The sequence below is a fragment of the Zonotrichia leucophrys genome, chromosome 1A (assembly GCF_028769735.1).
Source record: "Zonotrichia leucophrys gambelii isolate GWCS_2022_RI chromosome 1A, RI_Zleu_2.0, whole genome shotgun sequence".
Lineage (NCBI taxonomy): Eukaryota > Metazoa > Chordata > Aves > Passeriformes > Passerellidae > Zonotrichia > Zonotrichia leucophrys.
In genome coordinates, this window is record NC_088170.1 from 4,582,061 (window position 1) to 4,602,341 (window position 20,281).

Below are 20,281 nucleotides of genomic sequence, written 5' to 3' on the forward strand. Positions count from 1 at the left end.
TCAAAGCCCTCATAATCCACACCCCCATTAACCCCAGCCCCAAAACCCTCACCCCGAAAAACCCCACCCCAAAAACCCCCACCTCCATTAAACCCACCGCCAAAAACCCCACCCCAAAAACCCCCATACCAAAAACCTTCACCCCCAAAGCCCTCTCCCCCAAAACTCCCACCCACAAATCGCTCAACTCCAAAACCCTCTCCGCCAAAACTCCCACCCCCAAAACCCTCTCCCCCAGAAACCCCAAAACCCCCATTAACCCCAGTCCCCAAAACCCCCACCTACATTAAGGCCAGCCCCAAAAGCCCTCACACCTCAAAACCCCCAGCCCCAAAAACCCTCATCCCCAAAACCCTCACCTCCATTAACCCCATCCCCAAAAACCTCTCCCCCAAAAACCCCCAAAACCCTCAGCCCCAAAACCCTCTCCCCCAAAAACACCCATCCCAAAAGTCCCAACCTGTCCCCCTCTTTCCCCCCCACTGTAACTCCTGGATATTTAATACACCAAATTTTTAAAAATTTTTTTAGCAATGAAATCTTCTCTGCAATAGGGAACAATCTGGATGTCTCTCTCAGTTCTTTTTTGCACCTTGGGAACAGGAAGAAAGGGGCAAAAGTATCCCTACACTTAAAAGGGACTGAGAGACCCCCTCAATGCAGTTCAGTCTAGAGGCACCGAAACCAGCAAGCAAAACAACACAACCTGTCTAACTTGTGAGTGGCTGTATCATTAAAAGGCCATAAATCCCCGTTAGCAAACACCCTGAGCAGAAATCACAGCAAATCCATCACATTTTCCCTCTGCCAGGAGGGACCGCCTCGGTGGACGGCTGAGCAGCACTCGAGACAAGGCTCCTGTGTTTGTCATTAATTTCAGAAAGTCTCTGCCTCTCTCTCTGACTATTTTTCACTGACAGCCAGGGAAGGTGAGGGTTGGAGGCCTCTGGTTTGTACATAGTTGGGAAGGCACACTTCAGAGTAGCTGTAGTGTGCTGATGGAAGAAAGCTTTAAGCCCAGTTCCTCACAGAGCTAAATATTTTCAGTAATGTCTCCAAGGCCAGCATAAATTTTGCCAGAGCAGGATGAGCTGCAAACACTTCTGAGAAATTAAAGTGATCCTGGCAAATTGAGGAAATTACAAAAAATAAACGGTAGGTAATTCAGTTAAGGCAAAAGCACTTAAGGAGGAATAACCATCTGTACAAATGTATATCTCTGAATTGCCAGTGCTTTAATAGCTCTGCAAATAGGGCTCTAGGTGTTAAAGTGGGTCAGAAACAAATTAAGGTTGGTGTTCATGGCAATGGAAGCGTAAAAACAAACAATTACACTGTGTAATTGATGCCTAAAGTCATACGTGTTAAACTGCCCTGTCGAGGGACTCAGGAGATCCTGAGCCCAGTCAGAAAGCAAACAAACATTGCTTCATCTCCATGGATGTGAAATGAACCTTTCACTTTCCCCAGGTTTGGAAGGGCCTCAGCTGAATTCAGCATCAAGATTTCTGTTTCAGGGTGCAGGGAAGAGGGATGCAGTCTGTCAAAGGGTAAAAAAAGTGACCAGAGTTTTACAGAACCTAATTTATCTGTAGGAAAAAGGGTTTGCACAGAAAAGGCTGAGCAAAGGCAGGGCAGCAACTCACAGAATTCTTAAGGTTGGAAAAGACCTGCAAGGTCATCAAGTCCAAAGTGACCGAGCACCACCAGACCTTGTCAACCAGACCACATCCAGTCATTTCTTGAACACTTCCACGGACGCTGATTCCACCAACTCCCTGGGCAGTCCGTTCCAGTTCCTGATCCCACTTTCAGTGAAGAAATTCCTCCTGATGTTCAGCCTGGCACGCCTTGAGCATGATGTCCAGCCTGGCACACCTTGTCCTGTCGCTGTTGCCTGGGAGAAGAGCCCGACCCCCACCTCAGGGGGAGGTCAGGGAGTTGTAGAGAGCCATAAGGTCTCTCCTGAGCTTCTCTTCCAGCCCCAGCTCCCTCACTACTCCTCACAGAACCCCAGACCCTTCAGCTTCGCTGCCCTTCTCTGGACTTGCTCCACACCTCAATTTTCTGCAGGGAGGAGCCCAGAACTGGATGCAGCACTCGAGGCAGCACATCCCCAGTGCCAAGCACACGAGGACAATCGCTGTGCCCGTGGGCTGGCAGAGGTGCCAGGCTGTGGTGCCATTCCCGGGCAGGCAGATGGCAGCCAGGGCCAGCAGGCACCAGCCCGACTGAAGCCAGGCCGTGCCCGGGCCCACGCCTCCATTATCACCGAGCAGCTCCGGAGCACTTCCCTCACAGAGCAAGAGCCTCCCGTTCTCTGATTTTGTGAAAGCCTCAGATAAACCCGCTGTGATTGCACTGCAGGGCTCAAAGCCTTTGGCTCCCTGCTGCCCAAATCTCTACCTACAAGAAAATATCTAACTCTCAATGGGACACCAAGCACACTCCTACCACACAGTAGACCCTAGCCCCTGACCCATCCTCGGAGCAGCCGCTGCTCTCCTGACCACCTCAGGACTGACAATAGGATCCCACTACAACTCCCCTCGACTCCTCATTCTAGGCCTACTCTCCACTATTCTCGTCATGTTCCAATGATGACGGGACATTGTACGAGAAAGCACATTCCAAGGCCACCATACTCCCACTGTACCAAAAGGACTACGCTACGGAATGGCCTTATTCATCACATCAGAAGCCTTCTTCTTTCTAGCATGGCTCGCCCGTGATTCTGCACGCCTCCGGCGTGGCAGGGCTGCTTGTGGCCAGCGCACCCCCTTTCCCTCTGGGTCCCGCTGCCTCCAGCACCCGCTCATCTCTCCAGCTCTCGCCAAACCCGCTTTGCCCGGAGCAGGGACGGCAGAACCCTTCCCTGGCACCCTCATTGCCCGCAGCCAGGTGTGGGCGGGCAGGCTGGCAGGGCTCCGGCCGCTCCCCACGGGCAGCCGCGGGCCGGTAGCGGCGGCGTGCCCGGCCGCAGGGGCGGACGGGAGCTGTAGTCCGGGCGCGGCGGGAGCCCGAGGCGGCCGGGGCGGATGGCGCTGCGCGGCTCGCTGCGGGCCGGCCGGGCGCTGCTGCGCGCCCCGGGGCCGTCCGCCCGCGGGCTCTGCGGCCGGGTGCGTGCGCGGAGGGTGCGGGGCGGGCGCGGGGCGAGCGGGAGGCTCCCGGCTGACCGTGCCCTCCGCTCGCCTTGCAGCCGCCGGCCTTCGGGTTCCTGTTCGATGTGGACGGCGTGCTGGTGCGGGGCAGCCAGCCCGTGCCCGCCGCCCGCCGCGCCTTCCAGAGGCTGACGGACGGCGGCGGGCGGCTGCGGGTGCCCGTGGTGTTCCTGACCAACGCCGGGAACTGCATGCGCTCGGACAAGGCCCGAGAGCTGTCCCGGGCGCTGGGGCTGCAGGTAACGCTGACGGGGCGGCGGGAGGGAGCCCGGGCGATCCCGGCAGGGCAGCGCCGCCGGTGCCCGGCCTGGCCGCGGCCCGGGGCAGCTGCAGAACCGCCGGGAGAAGGGGACACATCCTACCTGCGGGTCCCAGCCGCGCTCTCTCCGTGCCGCAGGTGCCTCCGGAGCAGGTGATCCTGTCCCACAGCCCCCTGCAGCTCTTCAGCCAGTTCCACCAGAGGTGCATGCTGGTGGCCGGGCAGGGGCCCGTGGTGGAGAACGCCCACAAGTATCCTTTGTGCCTGGTGGTGCCCTGTGTGCCCTGCTAAAGGCTGCTGATCCTGCCCCAGCCCTGGCGCTCTCTTGCTCAGCTTCTGAAGCACAAGGAGACACAAAGGTCACCGGGCTTACCTTATGGGGCAGCGTCCTTATAGACAGGCTCTGGAGCTGTTGATCACTGTGTTGGTCACTGCCTGGCTTGCCTGTTCTGTGTTTGGCTTCTCACACTCATGACTTCTCCTGTGATTGCTGTTCTCTTCGTGGGATGTGACCATGAGGACTCCATCAGCTTTAGGTGTCTCATTTTTGAGATCAAAGTTGCGCTCCTCCTGTTATTCCATGGCAAAACCCATTAAAGGTCACTCCCAACTGTCCCATGGATAAGGTTTTGCCCAGAATCTGACAGCAGTTGAAGGAACTCAAATATTATGGGGCTTTGAGCAGTCTGGTCCTCCTGTGGATGGCTGAAACTAAGATGCCCAGGTGAAAAGCACGTGTGGTATATGGTTTAGCCAATTTCATACTCCTCTCATGCAGATGATCTTTTCCTACTGTGATTTTTTAGCATTTGAATGTTTTAAGAGCTTGGTTGTACAATGTAATTAGTGGAAGGTGTTTTTGTCTGGCTGAAAGCCATAAGGTTATACTTTACCACACTGCTCTGTTACTAGGACCTGCATTCCTTAATCCTGCAGATGCTTCTGCAAGTAACTTACAGAAAAACTGTCACTTAAAAAAAAAACAACAAACCAAACAAAGCAGTCTCCACAACATTCCTTGATGGTGTGAACTAGCCTGGGGTTCAAGCACGTGGTCACCATAGAGGCCCTGAGGAAGGCATATCCCCTGTTGGACATGGTAGACCTGAGCCGCAGGCCGAAAGAGCTGGTAATTCCCTGAAGCATCAGCAGAAGGGGTGATCTGGGGCAGGGTGGCCACAGCACACAGCAAAGGGACAGGGCAGCTGTCACTGAGGTCCCTTAGCAGGAGCCTCTGCCCTTCCCAGGGTTGGCTCCTGCAGGAAGGGCACTCTCCTGTCTCTGCCTTCCATTGCTGTTCCTTGCAGGGAGGGGTAAGGTGGCTTGGTTGGCATCTCCAGCTCTGAGACAGGAGTGCAAGATCTGTGAAATCCCATCTGGGATGGGGGAGGAGGAGAAATATTCCTTCAGGATTCCAGGTGGTTTTGTCCTGCCTTGTTATGGAACTGCCTTGGCAGGTTCAAAGGAGGCATTTTTAGTTGTGTTTTGGAGATGGCATTAGGTTTTGCATTACTAATCCAGCCTTCCTTTTTTTTCTGGCAGCCTCCTCCTCCCCCCGCTGGCTTCCCCACTATAGAAGGTAAGCAGAGGCCTGTGTTTACATATGGGCAGCAAGCAGAGCTGAGAGCAAGGCAGGCCAGCTGGGCTGGGAGCTAATGATGTGCTGTCAGCTCACTGCTGTCCATGGGCAGCACATTCAGAGGATACAGCCTCGCTGCTGGGAAAAGCTGGATCAAAGCAAATTTTCCCTGTGCTGTGTGCCAGTATCTGGAACCAGAGGTGCCCATGGTGCAGAGATGTGCAGACTGGAGCCCTGGCACCAGCCATGTTCCACTGGTAGCTGTACTTGCCAGGGCAGCCCAGCACAGGAGGGGTTTTGTTAGCTGGTGGCTTTTGGATGCTGTGAGTTTCCAAGCAGCTCTCAAAATCTTGCAGGGGTGATTCTGTTTGGCGAGCCAGTGAGGTGGGAGACGAGCCTGCAACTCATTGCTGATGTACTGCTGAGCAATGGAAACCCTGGGGCAGAGCTGCAGGATGTGCCATACCCTCACCTGCCCATCCTGGCCTGCAACATGGACCTCCTGTGGATGGCTGAAGCCAAGATGCCCAGGTGAAAAGCACGTGTGGTGTTTGGTTTAGCCAATTAAACACTCCTCTCATGCAGATGATCTTTCCCTACTGTGATTTTTTAGCATTTGAATGTTTTAAGAGCTTGATTGTACGATGTAATTAGCAGAAACATGAAAGCTGCATGAGAAAAAAAGGCTAAAACTTGGGGAGCAGCAAAAGGCAGACCACTGTCTGTGGAGGGGTGTGTGGGCACCATATCCAGAACAGGCAATAACCAAGGAGTGCTTGCTGCCTCAGTGCTGTTACTGGGGGTGCTGATGCCCTCCTTTCTGGGCAGGTTTGGCCATGGCACTTTCCTTCTCTGCCTGGAGAGCATCTACAAGAAGGTGACAGGCAAGGAGCTGAGGTATGAGGCCCTGATTGGCAAACCCAGCCCCATCACCTACCGCTATGCCCAGCACCTGATCCAGCAGCAGGCAGAGAAGCAGGGCTGGAAGGCTCCCATCCGACACCTCTATGCAGTTGGGTAAGAGACTTTTTCCTGCTGGTTTCCTTAGGGAGTTGCAAACTGACTGCTCTTTAGTGGTGGTGGGGTTTTGTTCGCATTTTTTTCCCTCTGGATATTTCTAAAGTTAATACCAAAATTCCCATGGTATCTCTGGAGCCTCACGTCCTGGAACAGAGGCTTGCTGGCTTTTTGTACCCTACACAGCAAAGCTGTGGACTGTAGGATGCAGAGTGCACAAAGAGTGACTCAAAGACAATTAAGAGACCCACTGCTAGCTCAGTTTGCCAAAGACTTTGGGAATATAATCCAGGGATATAATCCAGTCATGGCTGAAATTGCTCTGGGTGCTTGGGATGTGCTGGCTCCCTTTTGAAAGGTGCACGTGTCCTGAGCAGGACTCACTGCCCACTCCAGCTGCCCCTCTTGATGTTTGCAACTATCTCACACCCTTTCCTGCTTCAGTGCTGTCTCAGTCCCAGTCCCCCAGAGCCAGAGGGCTTGTTTCTCATTTCTGAGCCCATTCTCATGGGCTTGTTTCTCTTTTCTGTTACCCACCTTGACCTTATCCAGGGACAACCCCATGTCTGACGTCTATGGGGCAAACCTCTACAACAGCTACCTCAAGTCAGCTCAGCAGAACCAGGTCCAGGCTGGGCAGAAGAGGAGCCCACAGGCAGCCAGTGCCCAGGCTGAGGTTTCCCTGGAGCTGAGGAATGACTGCACCAGCTCAGTGGAGAGCTGTGAGTCCATCCTGGTCTGCACCGGGGTGTTCCGCCCCGACGGCGCCGCTCCCAGGGAAACAGGGGAGACAGTGTTCCATGGACACCGGGACTTCTGCTTCGAGCCCAGCCTGCTGCAGGCATCCCACATCGTGCAGGATGTGGATGAGGCTGTGCAGCTTGCTTTTAAAAAAGAAAACTGGAGCTAGGGGTTCAGACAGAGTGCCTGAAGATCTGCTGTAAGGGGTTTTATGTACTGGAAAGAGGGGAAGAATGGGGAGGGACCTGGGGTGATTTTCTAATCTAGATAATGTTAAAGAAAACTCCCTGTTGCAGCACTAAAAGCCCCTTAATTTTTTTAAAACTCATCTGCCATCCTGACAGCTGCCCAGAGACTTTCAGCTGTGACTGTACATTGCTGCCAGCCATAATTGAGCCATAATGGAAACAGGGTATAAGGAGTAGGCTTGTCCTAGCAATCCCAGTTTTGTTCAGCCCTCACAGCTCATTCTTTTCCTTGCTTTGTGTGCAAAGATCAGGGGAGCCCACCCTCCTCTTTGTGGGGTGTTTGAGGGCAAAGCTCTTCCCCACACAGGAGCCACCATCAGCCATTTGTAGAATGTGCTGTTTGTCCAGGCTGTGACTCGAGCACACCAAAAGCTGGGCTGTGGTGGCTCCGTGCCAAGAGAAGGCTTTAAGTCTTAATATTCTCCTCGTGAAGAATAAGTGCCTACAGACTTTTAACAAATTCTCTTTGCCTGGGGATTTGCCACTGCATCACTGTCAGCCTGAAACAAAGTTCTGTTTTGCAGTCATCTGGCAGCTGTGGAGAGGCAGGGCCCCTCAAAGGAAGCTTCAGTAGCCAGAGCGACTTGCTGCAGGGCTGAGGTGAAAGTTATATTGTTCCCTCCCCCCTATTTAGCATTCTGTGAACACCCCTGCCTTTTCACATCCCACCAGGGAGCCAGCAGCCTGTGCTCAGCAGCAGAGGAAACCACCACAGAGTTTGAATTGGCAGAGTTGTCTTTGCCCAGAACTCAGTGCTGCAGCAAGAGGCTTTTTTGGCACCCACTCTGATCCCAACTGTTGCGGGGAACATCCACCTGCTCCAGCTGGCACAGCTTCCAAGAGGGGCCCTTCTTTGGAACAAGGGCCAAACAAAAAGGGTCACAGTCCACCTCTGCTCCTTCATGGCATGCAAAGATTCAAAGAGAAGATCAGTCAAGGATGGCAGCAGAGCCCCAGATCCCCAGGCCTGACCTTTTAGAATACAAATGTCTGTGTCTTCCAGTTCTTTTGTTCCTGTCATCCCTCATGTGGTTTGCAGCTCAGGGATGCCCCATACAGTGTGACCTCTGGTCCCTCCTCTTTCTTTAACATGCAGGTAGAGCCCCCCTAACATGAATTAGCAGCTGGGACTTGCCTGCCCAGGAACATTTCCCTAACAACATGCACCTTCTGTTCTAGCTCTCCTACCCAGAGAAAGACAAGACTTGTGTCTCCATAGACATTCCAGAGAAGATAAGCAAAGTTTGCATGAGAAATTAGTGTGAAAGATTTGGCTTAGCAAGGAGTGTCTTAATTCCAGAGGAGCACTGTGATTTTAGAAGCACAAATCAACCTGTGTATATGATGAAAAGCCTTGGAGCCAACACAACTGCCTTGATTTTCCTAATTACAGTCAGCTCACACCACACTGAGACATCAGAAATGGTTCTGCTCTGGCTCTTCTCTCCTCCTTCCTGCTTTACCAGGCAGCTCCATACCCAGGGTGCAAACAAGATGTTCTGCACACAAGTTTGAGCTCTTGATTCAAATCTCAGCATCCATGTGCACTGAAATTCTGCTCCAGCAGCTCTCCATCCTCTCAGTACTGATGTATCCTCCTAGGAAGGTCACTGCAGCATAGGCTCAATTCTTAAGTTGTGCCAGGCTCTGTGTGTGAGGCAGATTTTGTGCTCTCTCAGTTATCCAGGCAAAAGAGTTCCTTCTCTGTTTCTCTATCCTTCCCTTCATGAATAGGAGCAGAAAAATACCTTTTGCATGTGTTTCCCTCAGTGAAATCCACAATGTGAAGCAGTTTCTTCCTCTCTTACCATTACTTGGGGTTCTTCTCCTTTGTTTCATCAGGACAAGAACTGCTTGACTGCTTCTGAAAGCAGCTGTGATGGGAGGGACATGGATTTGAATCCTTTTCCTTTTGCTGCAGAGAGAAGGAAATCACCATTTCATCTCGTTGCACAGAACAAGAGCTTGTCTGCAGTTCCCAGAAGGGCAGGCACTTGGGATAGAACACAGGGAAGGTCCTTTAGCTGCAGCACCTCTCCACAGTCACAGCTGTGGAGCTGAACCTGGAGCCCAAACCCCATTTATTCACAGGGTGGCTCCAGTGTCCCTCAGCCTCCCTTTTCAGAGGTGCCACCCACTGCAGGAAGAGGAACTCTCCCTTTGCTTGCAGTGCTTGCTGACTTGGGTGTAACTTTGCTGGCACTCCTGGGCATGGTCCTCACAGCCAGAGCTCAGGGAGGTGTTTGCTGGCAGGAAGAAGGAGCCACACCTCCAGCACAGTGTGACTGCAGAAACGCTGAGCTCTGTCTGTCTGCAGCCAGCCCTGGCAGGGCTCTGTCCTGTTCCTTGCTGGAAGTGTGGTGCCAGTTACTCAGAGAGAAGGTGCTGCTGGACCCCTGTGCCCTGAGGGCTGTGGCACCTCTCCCGAGGAAGGAAGGAAGGTTTGCATTTGCACAGAGAGGGAGCCAGGCATCTCCATCTTTGGAATAGCAGCGGTGAGCTGACTGATGTGAATCTGCTTCAGATGCCAAATCTGCTTTTAGCTCTGGATCACTTTTTTTTTTCCCCCACCACTCTTAAAAATGTGTAGGAGGAACTTTGGTGATAAGGAATTTTAAAAAAATGCTTTGCTTGCGAGTTGAAAATTGAACAGAAGGGAGGAGAAGGAATCTAGAAATATCTTGTACCCTTTGCCTAATTCATACCAAGTAAGGTTGCATAAAAAACTCTGCTTTGTTGCTCTCTACACTAATTAGCCAGATGGGCTGCCCTTGGTCTGAGCAATGCAAAGACCTTTCCCCTCTTCCCCTTCTTAGCTCCTTGAAACAGTGCACTTTGTCCAAGTCCCTGCCTGGGAATTGCATGATGGAGTAGGGAATCTGGATTCTCCAGCTGCTCTTGGGCACTGGTTTGATTCTGAAAGGTTTCTCTTCATGGCATTGCTTGGCAGGTCTCCTCTGTTCCATGAGCTGTGCTAGAGTGTTGTACAGGCTTGTAGCTTATGTCCAGTTCACTTATGGACATCTGTTATTGCCAGAATTCAGTGAAATCCTTTTTCCTTGGAGCTGCAGCTTCCTGGAATTAGCTTCCAGCATGGCTGGAAGGAAACTCTTCCTTTGTCTCATGTATTGCTCAGAAGAGGTTTCTCCAAAGCAGTATTTCTGTCCTTCTGTGCAGGCTGTGGGACCAGGCAGGAGAGGGCACTTCACTGCTGCTCCAATACCTTAATATTTACATGGTGCACTGCCCTGTACAGCAAACAGGGCAAAGACCTGATCCTAACAGCTCCATCTTCCAAAGATAAACAGGTTTCAGTCAAGCCAGAAGGGAGCTTGCAACTGAGGCTAGCAGGAAGGAACAAGAGATAGACCTTGTTCTGGATCTGAAACCAAGAGCTTTCATGGCATGCAATAACAGAGAAGTGAATTCCTTTATTCCCCAGGACACATGCAACTGCTAACCTGGCATTCAGGGCATCAGGTAACACTGCTGTCCCCTTCCTTCCAGTCCTAACCCTGCCATGTCTTTCTCCTTCCAAGAAATGATAAAATGTTTCAGATTGTGTCATGTGCACTGTAGAAGTGATTATATATCATACAGAGAAATCACAAACTGTGATTATTTTAGATTTCATATTGATTTCAGTGCAGTTACAGAGTTGCTGCTTTGTTCAACCACATATGTGAAATAATAAAATATGTTTTCTTTGAAATTAATTTTAACTTCCTGTGTGTACATTTAATGGATATTATCCTGCTCTCTTTCACATCTTTGCTGTAGAAGACTATGAAGGCAAATTCTGTTTGCTTTTTCTTTTTTTTTTTTCCCCTGTTCTTCAAGCTACTACCAGATTTTCTTGAGGGAACCACCCTGAAAGATACCCCTTCAGCAATTAACTGGCAAACTTTCAGACTGGAACCAAAAGCTTCCCCTGATTTCAAAAGAAAATTCAAAATCCTGCTAGGTGAAACCATCATCTTTAATAATCTAGAAACAGCCAATATAAAAAACTTGGATTGTTTTTATATTTTATCAGAAAGTTTCCCATCTGCAAAGTCCACAGCTCACAGGAGGCACATTAGACAGCAAAACAAGTGTGATGCAGAGTCCTGAGAACTTGATGTTGAAAGCAACAATCATAAAGCAGTTTGGGGGGGACTGGACAAGGATTCCCAATCTCAGCAGAGAGAGGATATATATATTCAGAATTTAACTGAATTATATTCCACATCTTGGAGAAGTGACCTACAGCCCCAACCTCTAATAAATAACGATAAATTGTTAATCAGCCTCCTCCTTTTGTCCAGTGCTCTGTTAGTTGGAGCACTCACCCAAGATGGGGCCAATCAAGGTTTAGTTAAGCAGGGAGAGATCACAACCTGAGGCTCCCAGGTGCTTTTAATCCTCTTGTCAGAGCACAAGGGCAGCCTGGGGTTGAGGTGTCCCTTGTAGGAGAGGCTGAGCTGGAATTGGAGTCCCATAGAAATCCTTACCCAGCCCAAGGTGCAGAGTTAAACACTGAGGAAGAACCAACCTGAGCAAAAGGACTGAGAGCCCTGAGGAGTTTGCTCCCAGGGGAATGCTGTGAGGAATTCCTGCCAGGGTAACCCTTGGGAAGTGCTTGGGCCCTGCTTGTCCTGGTGCCTTTAGGGATCTGTCCAAACCCTCCTATTGCCAGGCCTTCCTAACCCAAATTATAAAAGCACAAATCTTTATGGGTTTTTTACTGCTGCAGTTAATTTGATGAACACTTTTCACTTAAAGACCTGCATAGATCCAGTCTGCAACAGTTTAAACCCTGCACCAGCAGGGCAGCAATGTGTTCTCCAGGAACCAAATTTCCATCAAGAAAACACTTAATTCGCTGTAACACACCTGCTTTTCCTTTTCAGTCATCTAAACTATGAAGAGCTTTCACTTTCTACTCAAGGTCACTCAATAGATGCTCTATGCTAAGACTGGGTAAAGACAAAACACCAAAAGCAAACCCCAAATCCACTCTCCAAGCCCCCTACCTTGCTACAAGCACAGAAAGAAACATCTTGGCACTTTCTGCTGGCATTGAAAGCTCTTTGAACTGAAATGTAATTACAAGCAATAGACTGTTAACACTTCAGTATCCTTTTGAAGAGGATCTGCATTCCCTGAGCCATAACACAGGATCAGCAGTTCAGGTGCAAAGGCTGTGTTTGGAAGCCAAGGCATCGTTGAATTTTGGTGCTGGCCAGGTGAAACTTTTTTACACTTATCTGTCACTTCAGCCCTGACCATTTGAATGGGTTGGATAAGTGCAGCACAAAGTGTGTGTCAGAGAATCCCAGAAGCTTCCTTTCCCACACAAAAGGCATTTTAAGTATGGTTGGAGCAGATTATGCTCCAACTCCCTGAGATCAGCTTTGCCTCTTTCCCTCCCACTGCTGCCAGTTTCTGACAGCTCACTGCAGGGTATAATTAGGTATCTAGTTTCTGGTCTTTCTTTCAGGCATATATCTGCCCTGTTTTTCTTATTTTTTTTCCTTCCCCCAAGAAATTGAGTCATTATTTTGTTTCCTCCCAAGTTCAGCCCTCAAGAAAGTTTTGCCTTCCCCCAGCAGGGGTATTTTTGAGGGCACACTTGTTTCCACTTGCAGTGTAAACTAAAAATGGTAGCATTTTAGATATTCAGTATGACTATTGCACAAAACTCTGTCTGCTGTTTGCCTTTAAATATATGTATACACACACACATCTCTATGCATACACATCAGTACATAAAAAAGCCAAAAACATAGCTTGGGAGCTACTAAAGAGTAGACTCTATTTATAGTTTAGCTTTTTAATGTTTTAACAGCAATGGTTAAGCACTAACACATCCAAGGACTGCACATTGCATTAAATAACTGGATCACATGGGAAGCATCATCTTGTCATATCCCATCCTACAGTGTGCCACAAAAAGCTCTTCAGAGCTCTCTCGAGTAGAAGTCATTTTCCCCCTCATTCCCATTTTGAAGCAGAGGCACAATTTCTGCTTCCTTTCCTACAAATAAGCTCCTTTCATATCCTCACCTCTTTGTTTCTGTGTTTGCACTGCTGGAGCCCATGCTGAAGCCCTTGAGCTTCCACCCTCCTTCCTGGTGTTCCCCATTCCTTGTCATAGCTCCCCTTGCTGTGCCACCACAGGTTATCCCTGTTCCCACCTTCCTTGGATGCAGGAACCTCCATCACAGCCCAGCAGGCATCCTGTGGTGTCTGGAGAGCCCTTTCCACGGGGCTGCTCCTGCCCTGCTCACACAGCCCCAGCAGTGAAGGTTCTCCTGTGGTGTCTGCAGAGCATTGCCACGGCTCTCCTGCCTGCTCACACAGCCCACCAGCAGCCCCTGCACCAGCTCCCTCCAGCTCCTCATCCTGTCACCCCACATCCCCTGGGAGCAGGGTCAGAGCCATTTCCCAGCTCTGCACCCCAGCTGTGGGTGACAGCCCTCCCAAAGCCCAGGGATCCCCACCCCATTCCCTTCACCCACACAGCCTCCCAAAGCTTTGGGGAATGGGGCTGCTTTGTGAAATGAGGGCCTGTGGTGGGCTGCCAGGGCAGCTAAGTGAGTCCAGCCCCTGGCACACAGGGAATTGCACTGCTCAGGAAACCCAGAGCACAACAGCCAAGGAGGCAGAGCTGCCACTGTCTGCTGCCCAGGCAGGGCAGGAACAGCACTCTCTGCATGGGGGCTGTTGCCCTCAGCAGCCCAGATGGATGCTTGGTTTTCACTCCACATCCTCTTGTGGAAGAGGAAAACCCCCCTTGCAGGCAAGAGCAATTTAGCTAATGCTGAGGGCTGACCACAAAGAAATCATGGCTTACCTGAGAGAGTCAGGTGAAGGCACTCACCCACCTTGGATAAAAGCCAGGATCCAGAACATAAGGATGTGGGTTTTCCCTCTACCGTGGGCCACACAGACTTACACTGCCATCCAAGCCAGCCTTTATGTGGAAACCACATGAGGAGGCACAGCTGGGGTCACTCACACCACTCTGAGCTGTCCTGAGCTGGGCAACTCCCAACACCTGCCCAGGAACATGAAACAGCACCAGAGAGAGCAATCATCCTCCCTGGCCATGGACTCCAGCCTCCGGCTCCCTATCAGAGCCCATCCAGAGCCTTCAGCGGAGTGTTTGTGGGGTTGTACAGAAATTGTAGACTTTAGTAGGCAGAAATCTAAGCAATCGTTTGGCCATGGATTTTTCTTGGGCAGCAAAGCCAATCAAAGAGAGAAAGGCTTCCCCTGATTGTTGCTGTGTGCCCAAAGAAATCTTTGTGTCAATCCACCCCAAGTTCTCCCTTTCCCTTACTCTTTGCTTCAAGTTTAAGCATGAATTCTCCTTGTACCCCAGACTGATTTCTCCTTGTAGCCAAGAGCAGCAGGGACATTGCCTGGGGCAGGGCTCCTCAGGGAGCCTGCAATAACATGTATTGGATGGTTGTCACTGCTGTCCTGGACGTCCTTTCCCACCACCAAGCAGCATTTGCTCAGTGCCATGTGTTGATTCAGCAACATGCTGAAAATGTGAAGCTATTTTGGATCTTTATCACAAAGTGTAGTTAATACAGATATTTGTGGACACAGTTTATTTGATGTGCTCCACATCATTGTCAGGCAGCACCTGGCTCATCACTGGTGGGCACAGGTACAGATGAGGAGCTGGTGATGCTGAGTACCAAGGCACTTTGGAACATGACGTGCCAAGCCGTCAGTGCTGGTGATAAACAGATGCAGCCAGCTATTAAGCTCAATTCGAGGCCATTAATAGTGGGTCAATAAAGGTCCCAATTGTTGCTTTCAGCAGAAGTAAGAACTCCAGAGCTGTTCATATCAATTCAAGGGCTCTGTCCCATCATGGCAAACTGGGCAGGACCCTGAGCACGTGGATTGGCTCAGCTCAGAAAGCTGATAAAGGGGGGATAAAGGACACTTACTTTGATGAACAAACACACCAGACCAAATGCATGGGCAGATGAATGTCCAGCAGCACAGATGAGCCACAAATGAGCGCTTCCCTGTAGGCTCTGTGCCAGGCCAACTGGTCTTTGTCTTGGCCAGCCTGGAGAGACCAGGGGAGGCTGAAGCACATCCGATGTTACGGACTGGGTGCTGCGGGGCTGTGGCACGTCCATGGGCAGCTGGCGGGGCTCCTGCGGGGCAGGAGGCGCCCCGGGATGTGGCAGGGGAGCATCCCGGGGGACAGGGCGGGGGCGCCTTCCTCACCTCCCGTTGTCGCCCCCTCCTCCCCTCCCCCGGCCGCGCAGCCTCTCCCCCAGCCCCAGCCCCAGCCCACCCACCGCCGCCAGCCGCCCGCCCCGGCTCCGGCAGCTGCTGCGGCTGTGCTCGGCGCCGCCCCCGGGCTCCCCCGCCGCCGCTCGGGCTCTCCGCGCCGCTGCCGCCGCCGCCGCCGGGCCCGGGGCCGCTGCGGGGGGCGGGCCGGGGGCGGGCCGGGGGCCGCGGCGCGGCCGTCGGGCCCGGCGCGCCGGCTCGGGGGCCGGGGAGGACCATGCACCGCGCTGCCTCCAACCAGCGCTCGGTCTCCTCCTCCTCGGGCTCCTTCCAGCCGCCGCCGCCGCCGCCGCCGCCGCTGCCGCCGCACGCCGCCGACCGGCAGCCCCTCTTCCAGCGGGGCTCCAGCAGCGGCGGCAGCCGGCGGGGCTCGGGGTCGAGCTCGGGCTCGGCGCGGGCCCGCCGCCCCCGCAGCCCCCGCAGCAGCGCCGAGCAAGAGGAGGAGGAGGAGGAGGAGGAAGAGGAGGAGGACAGCAGCAGCATCAGCAAGCCCCTGGTGCCGCCGCCCGCCACCCCGCTGCCCGCCGCCGCCTCGCCGCTCCCCAGCAGCAGCAGCAGCATCAGCAGCGGCGGCGGCGGGAGCCCGGGCCGCAGCATGACGGCGGCGGAGCTGTACGGGGCGGCGGCGGCGGGCGGCGGGGCGGGGGGCGGCGGGGCGGCGGCGGGGGCGCTGCTGGGGCCCGGCGGGGCGGGGGGAGGGCGGCGCTGGGGCTTCCAGGCGCTGTCCCTGGTGCTGCTGCTGGGGCAGGGCGCGCTGCTGGACCTCTACCTGATCGCCGTCACCGACCTGTACTGGTGCAGCTGGATCGCCACCGACCTGGTGCTGGCGGCCGGCTGGGGCATCTTCTTCTGCCGCAACAGCCGGGCGCGCCGCCGGGAGCGGCCCCCGCCGCCCCCCGGGCCGCCGCCGCCGCACCCGCTGCTGCTGCACGGCCCCCCCGGCGGCCGCGGGGCCGGGGGACGCGGGGCCGGGGTCCCCCCCCGTGGCGGCGACTTCGCCTACGCGCACCTCGCCTGGCTCATCTACTCCATCGCCTTCACGCCCAAGGCGGCGCTGATCCTGGGCACCTCCATCCTGGAGCTGATCGAGCTGCGCCTGCCGCTGGGCACCACCGGCTTCCGCATCACCCTGGCGCTGTCCGCGCCGCTGCTGTACTGCCTGCTGCGGGCCATCGGCACCGAGGGCGCCGGGCAGCTGCTCCTGCCGCCGCAGCCGCCGCCGCAGCACCGCGCCGCCGCCGCTTTCCTCGCCACCTGCCTCGACCTGCTCGACAGCTTCTCCCTGCTGGAGCTGGTGCTGCAGCCCGGGCGGCCGGCGCCGCTGCCCGCCCCGCTGCGCTACCTGCTCATCGCCGTCTACTTCCTCTGCCTGGCCTCGCCGGTGCTGTGGCTGTACGAGCTGAGCGCCGCCCGCCCGCCCGGCGCCGCCCGCCTCGCCCTGCACCTCCTGCTGCCCGCCGGGCTGCTGGACGCGCCGCTGCTGGCGCTGCGCTGCCTCCTGCTCCTGCGCTACCAGCAGCCGCTGTCCCTCTTCATGCTCAAGAACCTCTTCTTCCTGACCTGCCGCGGCCTGGAGGCGCTGGAGACCTGCTGCCTCCTCCGGCCCGCCGCCGCCCCGCCGCCCGCCAAGTACGGCCCGGCCGCCGCCGCGCCCGCCGCCGCCCCGCTGGCCCACGGGCTCTCCGACGTGGACGTGGGGCCCCACGGGTACGTGAACGCCTTGGCGGTCACCGCCCAGGGCTGAGCCCCCGGGCCCGCTCCCGGCAGAGAATCTGTCTCTGCGTTCTGCTCAGGTTCCCTCCGCCGTGGCCGAGCAGGGGAAGGGGACGTGGGTTTCCCTGTCGGACTCCCGTTCCCCTCCTCCCTTCCTCATGGACAAATCCAGCAGCGGAAGCTCCGCACAAACCCGACTACCTGCAGGAGCCTACGGATGACGCTTGTCCCCGGAAAACGCACCTGTCCTTCATGACAAGACTTCTTCCAGTGCTTCTGCATCTCCACTGTCTGGAGGATCCCACTCTTCCCCCCCCTCCCAGGACATTGTGTTGCTTTGTCACCGAAAAGGTTCAGTTTTTCCTTTTCATCCTAAACAGGGACCAGTGCATTTGTCCCCTCCTTTAAGAACTCCTGCTGACCACAATAATGAGATGCAAGAGGGGCCTGACCAGCAGATGTTGCCTCCAGAAGGACAGAAGGAAGCACGCTTTGGTTTCCCTCGGTCCTGCAAAGCTGCTGCCTGTGTTTCCAGGCCTTTGTGTACAGCTAAGGAACCTCTGGAAGCACGCTGGCCACTCGGTCACTTCAGCCCATGAGCCACCTTCTCCTAGCCAAAATGTCTACCTCTGTGCTTCAACCTTTTGCATCTTACACTGACTTCACACGCTAAAGAAACCAGTCCAGCATGGACACAAACCAGGGCTTAGGCCCCATTTCATACCCACCAAGACATTTATTTCTGGTGAGAACAGGGTTTACAGCAGCCTCCTGCTGGCATCCCCACGTGCTGGGGCTCTCATTTCTCTGTGAATATGCATGTTTACGGGATCACCGTTGGTTTTCTTTTACACGGAGCGTAGGGTCTTCCTTTATACAGCCAGAAAGGCTGGAAAATTTCCTCTGGCCCCCTTCCATGCCTGCTGGAGAGAGCAGAGGTGGGGCTGAGCCTGCAGAGTGCCCCCTCTCCAGGAGCAGAGCAGAGCAGAGGACGCTGGCACTGCTCGGGGTGGGCTCCATGCTCAGTGAACCAAACATTTCAGCACAGAAAAAGCAAAGTGCTGCAGGAGCCCTCGGGCCACAGGGGCTCTCGAGCTTTGGTGAAAGCCCAAGGATCAGCATCCTGTCCTCTGTGTGCATGTGGTTTAGGGTAGGTGGGGAAAAATTGTTAGTAGCCTCTCATAGGAACACAGTTTTCTTTGGTTTGAAGCTCCGTGAATGTTGGGTGGGGTTAAGGCCTGCTCTTCTGCCTGGCTGCAGCTGCTCCTGAAACCAGCCCATGGAAGGAGGAGCACACAGACCATGTCTGGAGGAAGGACTTTGCCCCTCCCAGGCTTATATTTTGTTATCTGGGCAAGGCTGCAATAATTGTGAAAAACAAGTTTCCTGTTGCAAGTTTTGTTTCTTTTTTTTTCTTTTTTTTCAAGCTGTCCTGATGGGAAGGGGAAATAAAGCACAACCAACTGCTACCCACAGCAGGACTGCAGGTGCAGCCCAGGCTTCTTCCGCACACACATTTATTCTTTCTTTCAGGGCTTGGGCTTCAGAGCCTCTGTCCCACCTTCCTTGTCACAGAGTGGGATCAACTGCCTGCTCCGGTGGACTGCTACAACAAAATGTTTACAGTCTGGTATTCCAGCTCCAGAGGCAGAGGTGGGGCTGCCATGGGGCTCTCTTCTCCCCCAGCTCTCGGTGGCTGATGGGCTTTGAGGGGCTGGAAAAGCCCCTGGAAAAGATGGGTCAATAGTGCTGTTCTGTTCAGAAGTGCAGCTAGGATGGGTGACTTGCTGCTCTCCTCCTGCCAAATGGAGAGTTGGCAAAAGCTAGGCTTAACTTTCCCACCAGTGCTTTATTTTTAACCTGAGCCCTTTCGTGGGCAGTTGTGTGAATTTTGGCCAGTGGCCTTTCTCTTCGGTTACTTCTTCTTGTCTGGACAATCTTGGTGCTGTGAGTGACTGTGATTGTAAAACTTGGTACTGTGAACTTTTCCTATGTGATGTGAAATGTGTTGAGGGGATGCTAAGTTCCTGGCCAAAGGAGGTGTAATTACAGGCATATTCTGCTTGTACAGATATTTGTTTCCTTGCACCTTCCTTCTTAGTAGTAGAAGCTCAGAAATAATTATTCAAGAGACAATAAGGTGATACCTGAACCTAGGACTACTCCATTCTTCAGTTAAACAGCTGAAGGAAAAAAAAAATAAATCCCCAACCAACTTTGCAAAAAAAAAAAGCTTTTCATCACCAACTATGTTTGGCTGCTCCTATGGCCAAGTTCCCAAAAGCACCAAAGTGCTAACCCCCAATACACTGAAGCATGAGCATAGTTGAGACATCAGAAGAATCACAGCACAATTATTACTGAGTCTTACTTCAGTACCCGTCCATAGCCCATAACAAAGTTGCTGTTTCAAAAGTGAGTGCCTTTTTCCAGTTAGGACGTTCTTGAGAAAAATGGCATATTTGAAATTTATCTGGCCATGGCATTTTTAACCCATTGGCAGTGAACTCACAGTTCAGATTTCTCCATGGATGAAAAGGTTGCCTGGGACACACGACCCTGCAAAATGACACTTGTGTTGCATAGAATTCCTTTGTAGGAAAAGTTGTTCTTTGTGGTGCCATGGTTTCTAGGTTGTTAGGAATTGTGCTGTTTGGAGAGCGTTAAAGCTCTTGTAGTTGCCTATACTGAAGCCCCCTTGCAACTAAAAGGGCAGCTCAGCTGCTCCTGCAATTAACTACTATGAAAAAACATTTAAAGATCTTCAATGTCCTGTTTATAAACCTGCTCCTCCTCTTGAATCCCCTCCTCTTTGGTAACTGAGCTCTTGCTTCCTTAAACCTTTCTGTTTGCAGAAGAGAGCTGGTGGCACCATGGAAGTGCAAACAATACCTCTCCTGATGCACCTTGCACAACTCCTGTACATTGTGCCAACATTAATTACTGGTCCAGGTCAGTAACACTTTGCTGAACGAATTTGTGCCATACTAAGACACAGGTCCCTTGGGATCCTGTTACACAACTCAGTTATTTAGCATTTTACTGCTCTTTGTTTGCTATCCTGACAAAAGAGATGACTACTCCCAGGAGGGGAAATGGAAGTGAGAGATAAGGCCTGTGGCTGATGGACACTTGGCATCCCCCTGGCATTAATCAGAACTTGTATTTTTTAAAAAGCAAGATTGTTAAAATAAAATTAGAAACTTGTGACTGATTTTGTTCCTTCTTTTCCCTCCTTTGATTCTTGCTGGGATAT

The 20,281-nt window shown here is 53.0% G+C and overlaps 2 protein-coding genes and 1 long non-coding RNA gene across 4 annotated transcripts in view; 2 read left to right on the top strand and 1 right to left on the bottom strand.

Moving 5' to 3' along the window:
* LOC135459632 (uncharacterized) overlaps positions 1-15,272 on the bottom strand; it is a 46,350-nt gene extending 31,078 nt beyond the window's left edge. For both annotated transcript variants that reach the window (XR_010443069.1, XR_010443068.1), the window contains exon 1: positions 13,844-15,272. This is a non-coding gene — a long non-coding RNA (uncharacterized LOC135459632). The remainder of the gene's footprint in view (positions 1-13,843) is intronic.
* Positions 3,032-10,721, top strand: HDHD5 (haloacid dehalogenase like hydrolase domain containing 5). Its single transcript, XM_064735851.1, has 8 exons — positions 3,032-3,119; positions 3,200-3,400; positions 3,559-3,671; positions 4,456-4,549; positions 4,963-4,999; positions 5,356-5,530; positions 5,828-6,016; positions 6,569-10,721. Exons 1-8 carry the CDS (start codon positions 3,039-3,041, stop codon positions 6,924-6,926), a joined length of 1,248 nt encoding a protein of 415 aa, XP_064591921.1. The 5' UTR covers positions 3,032-3,038; the 3' UTR covers positions 6,927-10,721.
* A 201-nt stretch (positions 15,273-15,473) lies between the features above and the next one.
* On the top strand, positions 15,474-20,239 carry TMEM121B (transmembrane protein 121B). Its single transcript, XM_064735881.1, has one exon. It carries the CDS (start codon positions 15,530-15,532, stop codon positions 17,054-17,056), a length of 1,527 nt encoding a protein of 508 aa, XP_064591951.1. The 5' UTR covers positions 15,474-15,529; the 3' UTR covers positions 17,057-20,239.
* Positions 20,240-20,281: the final 42 nt, after the last annotated feature.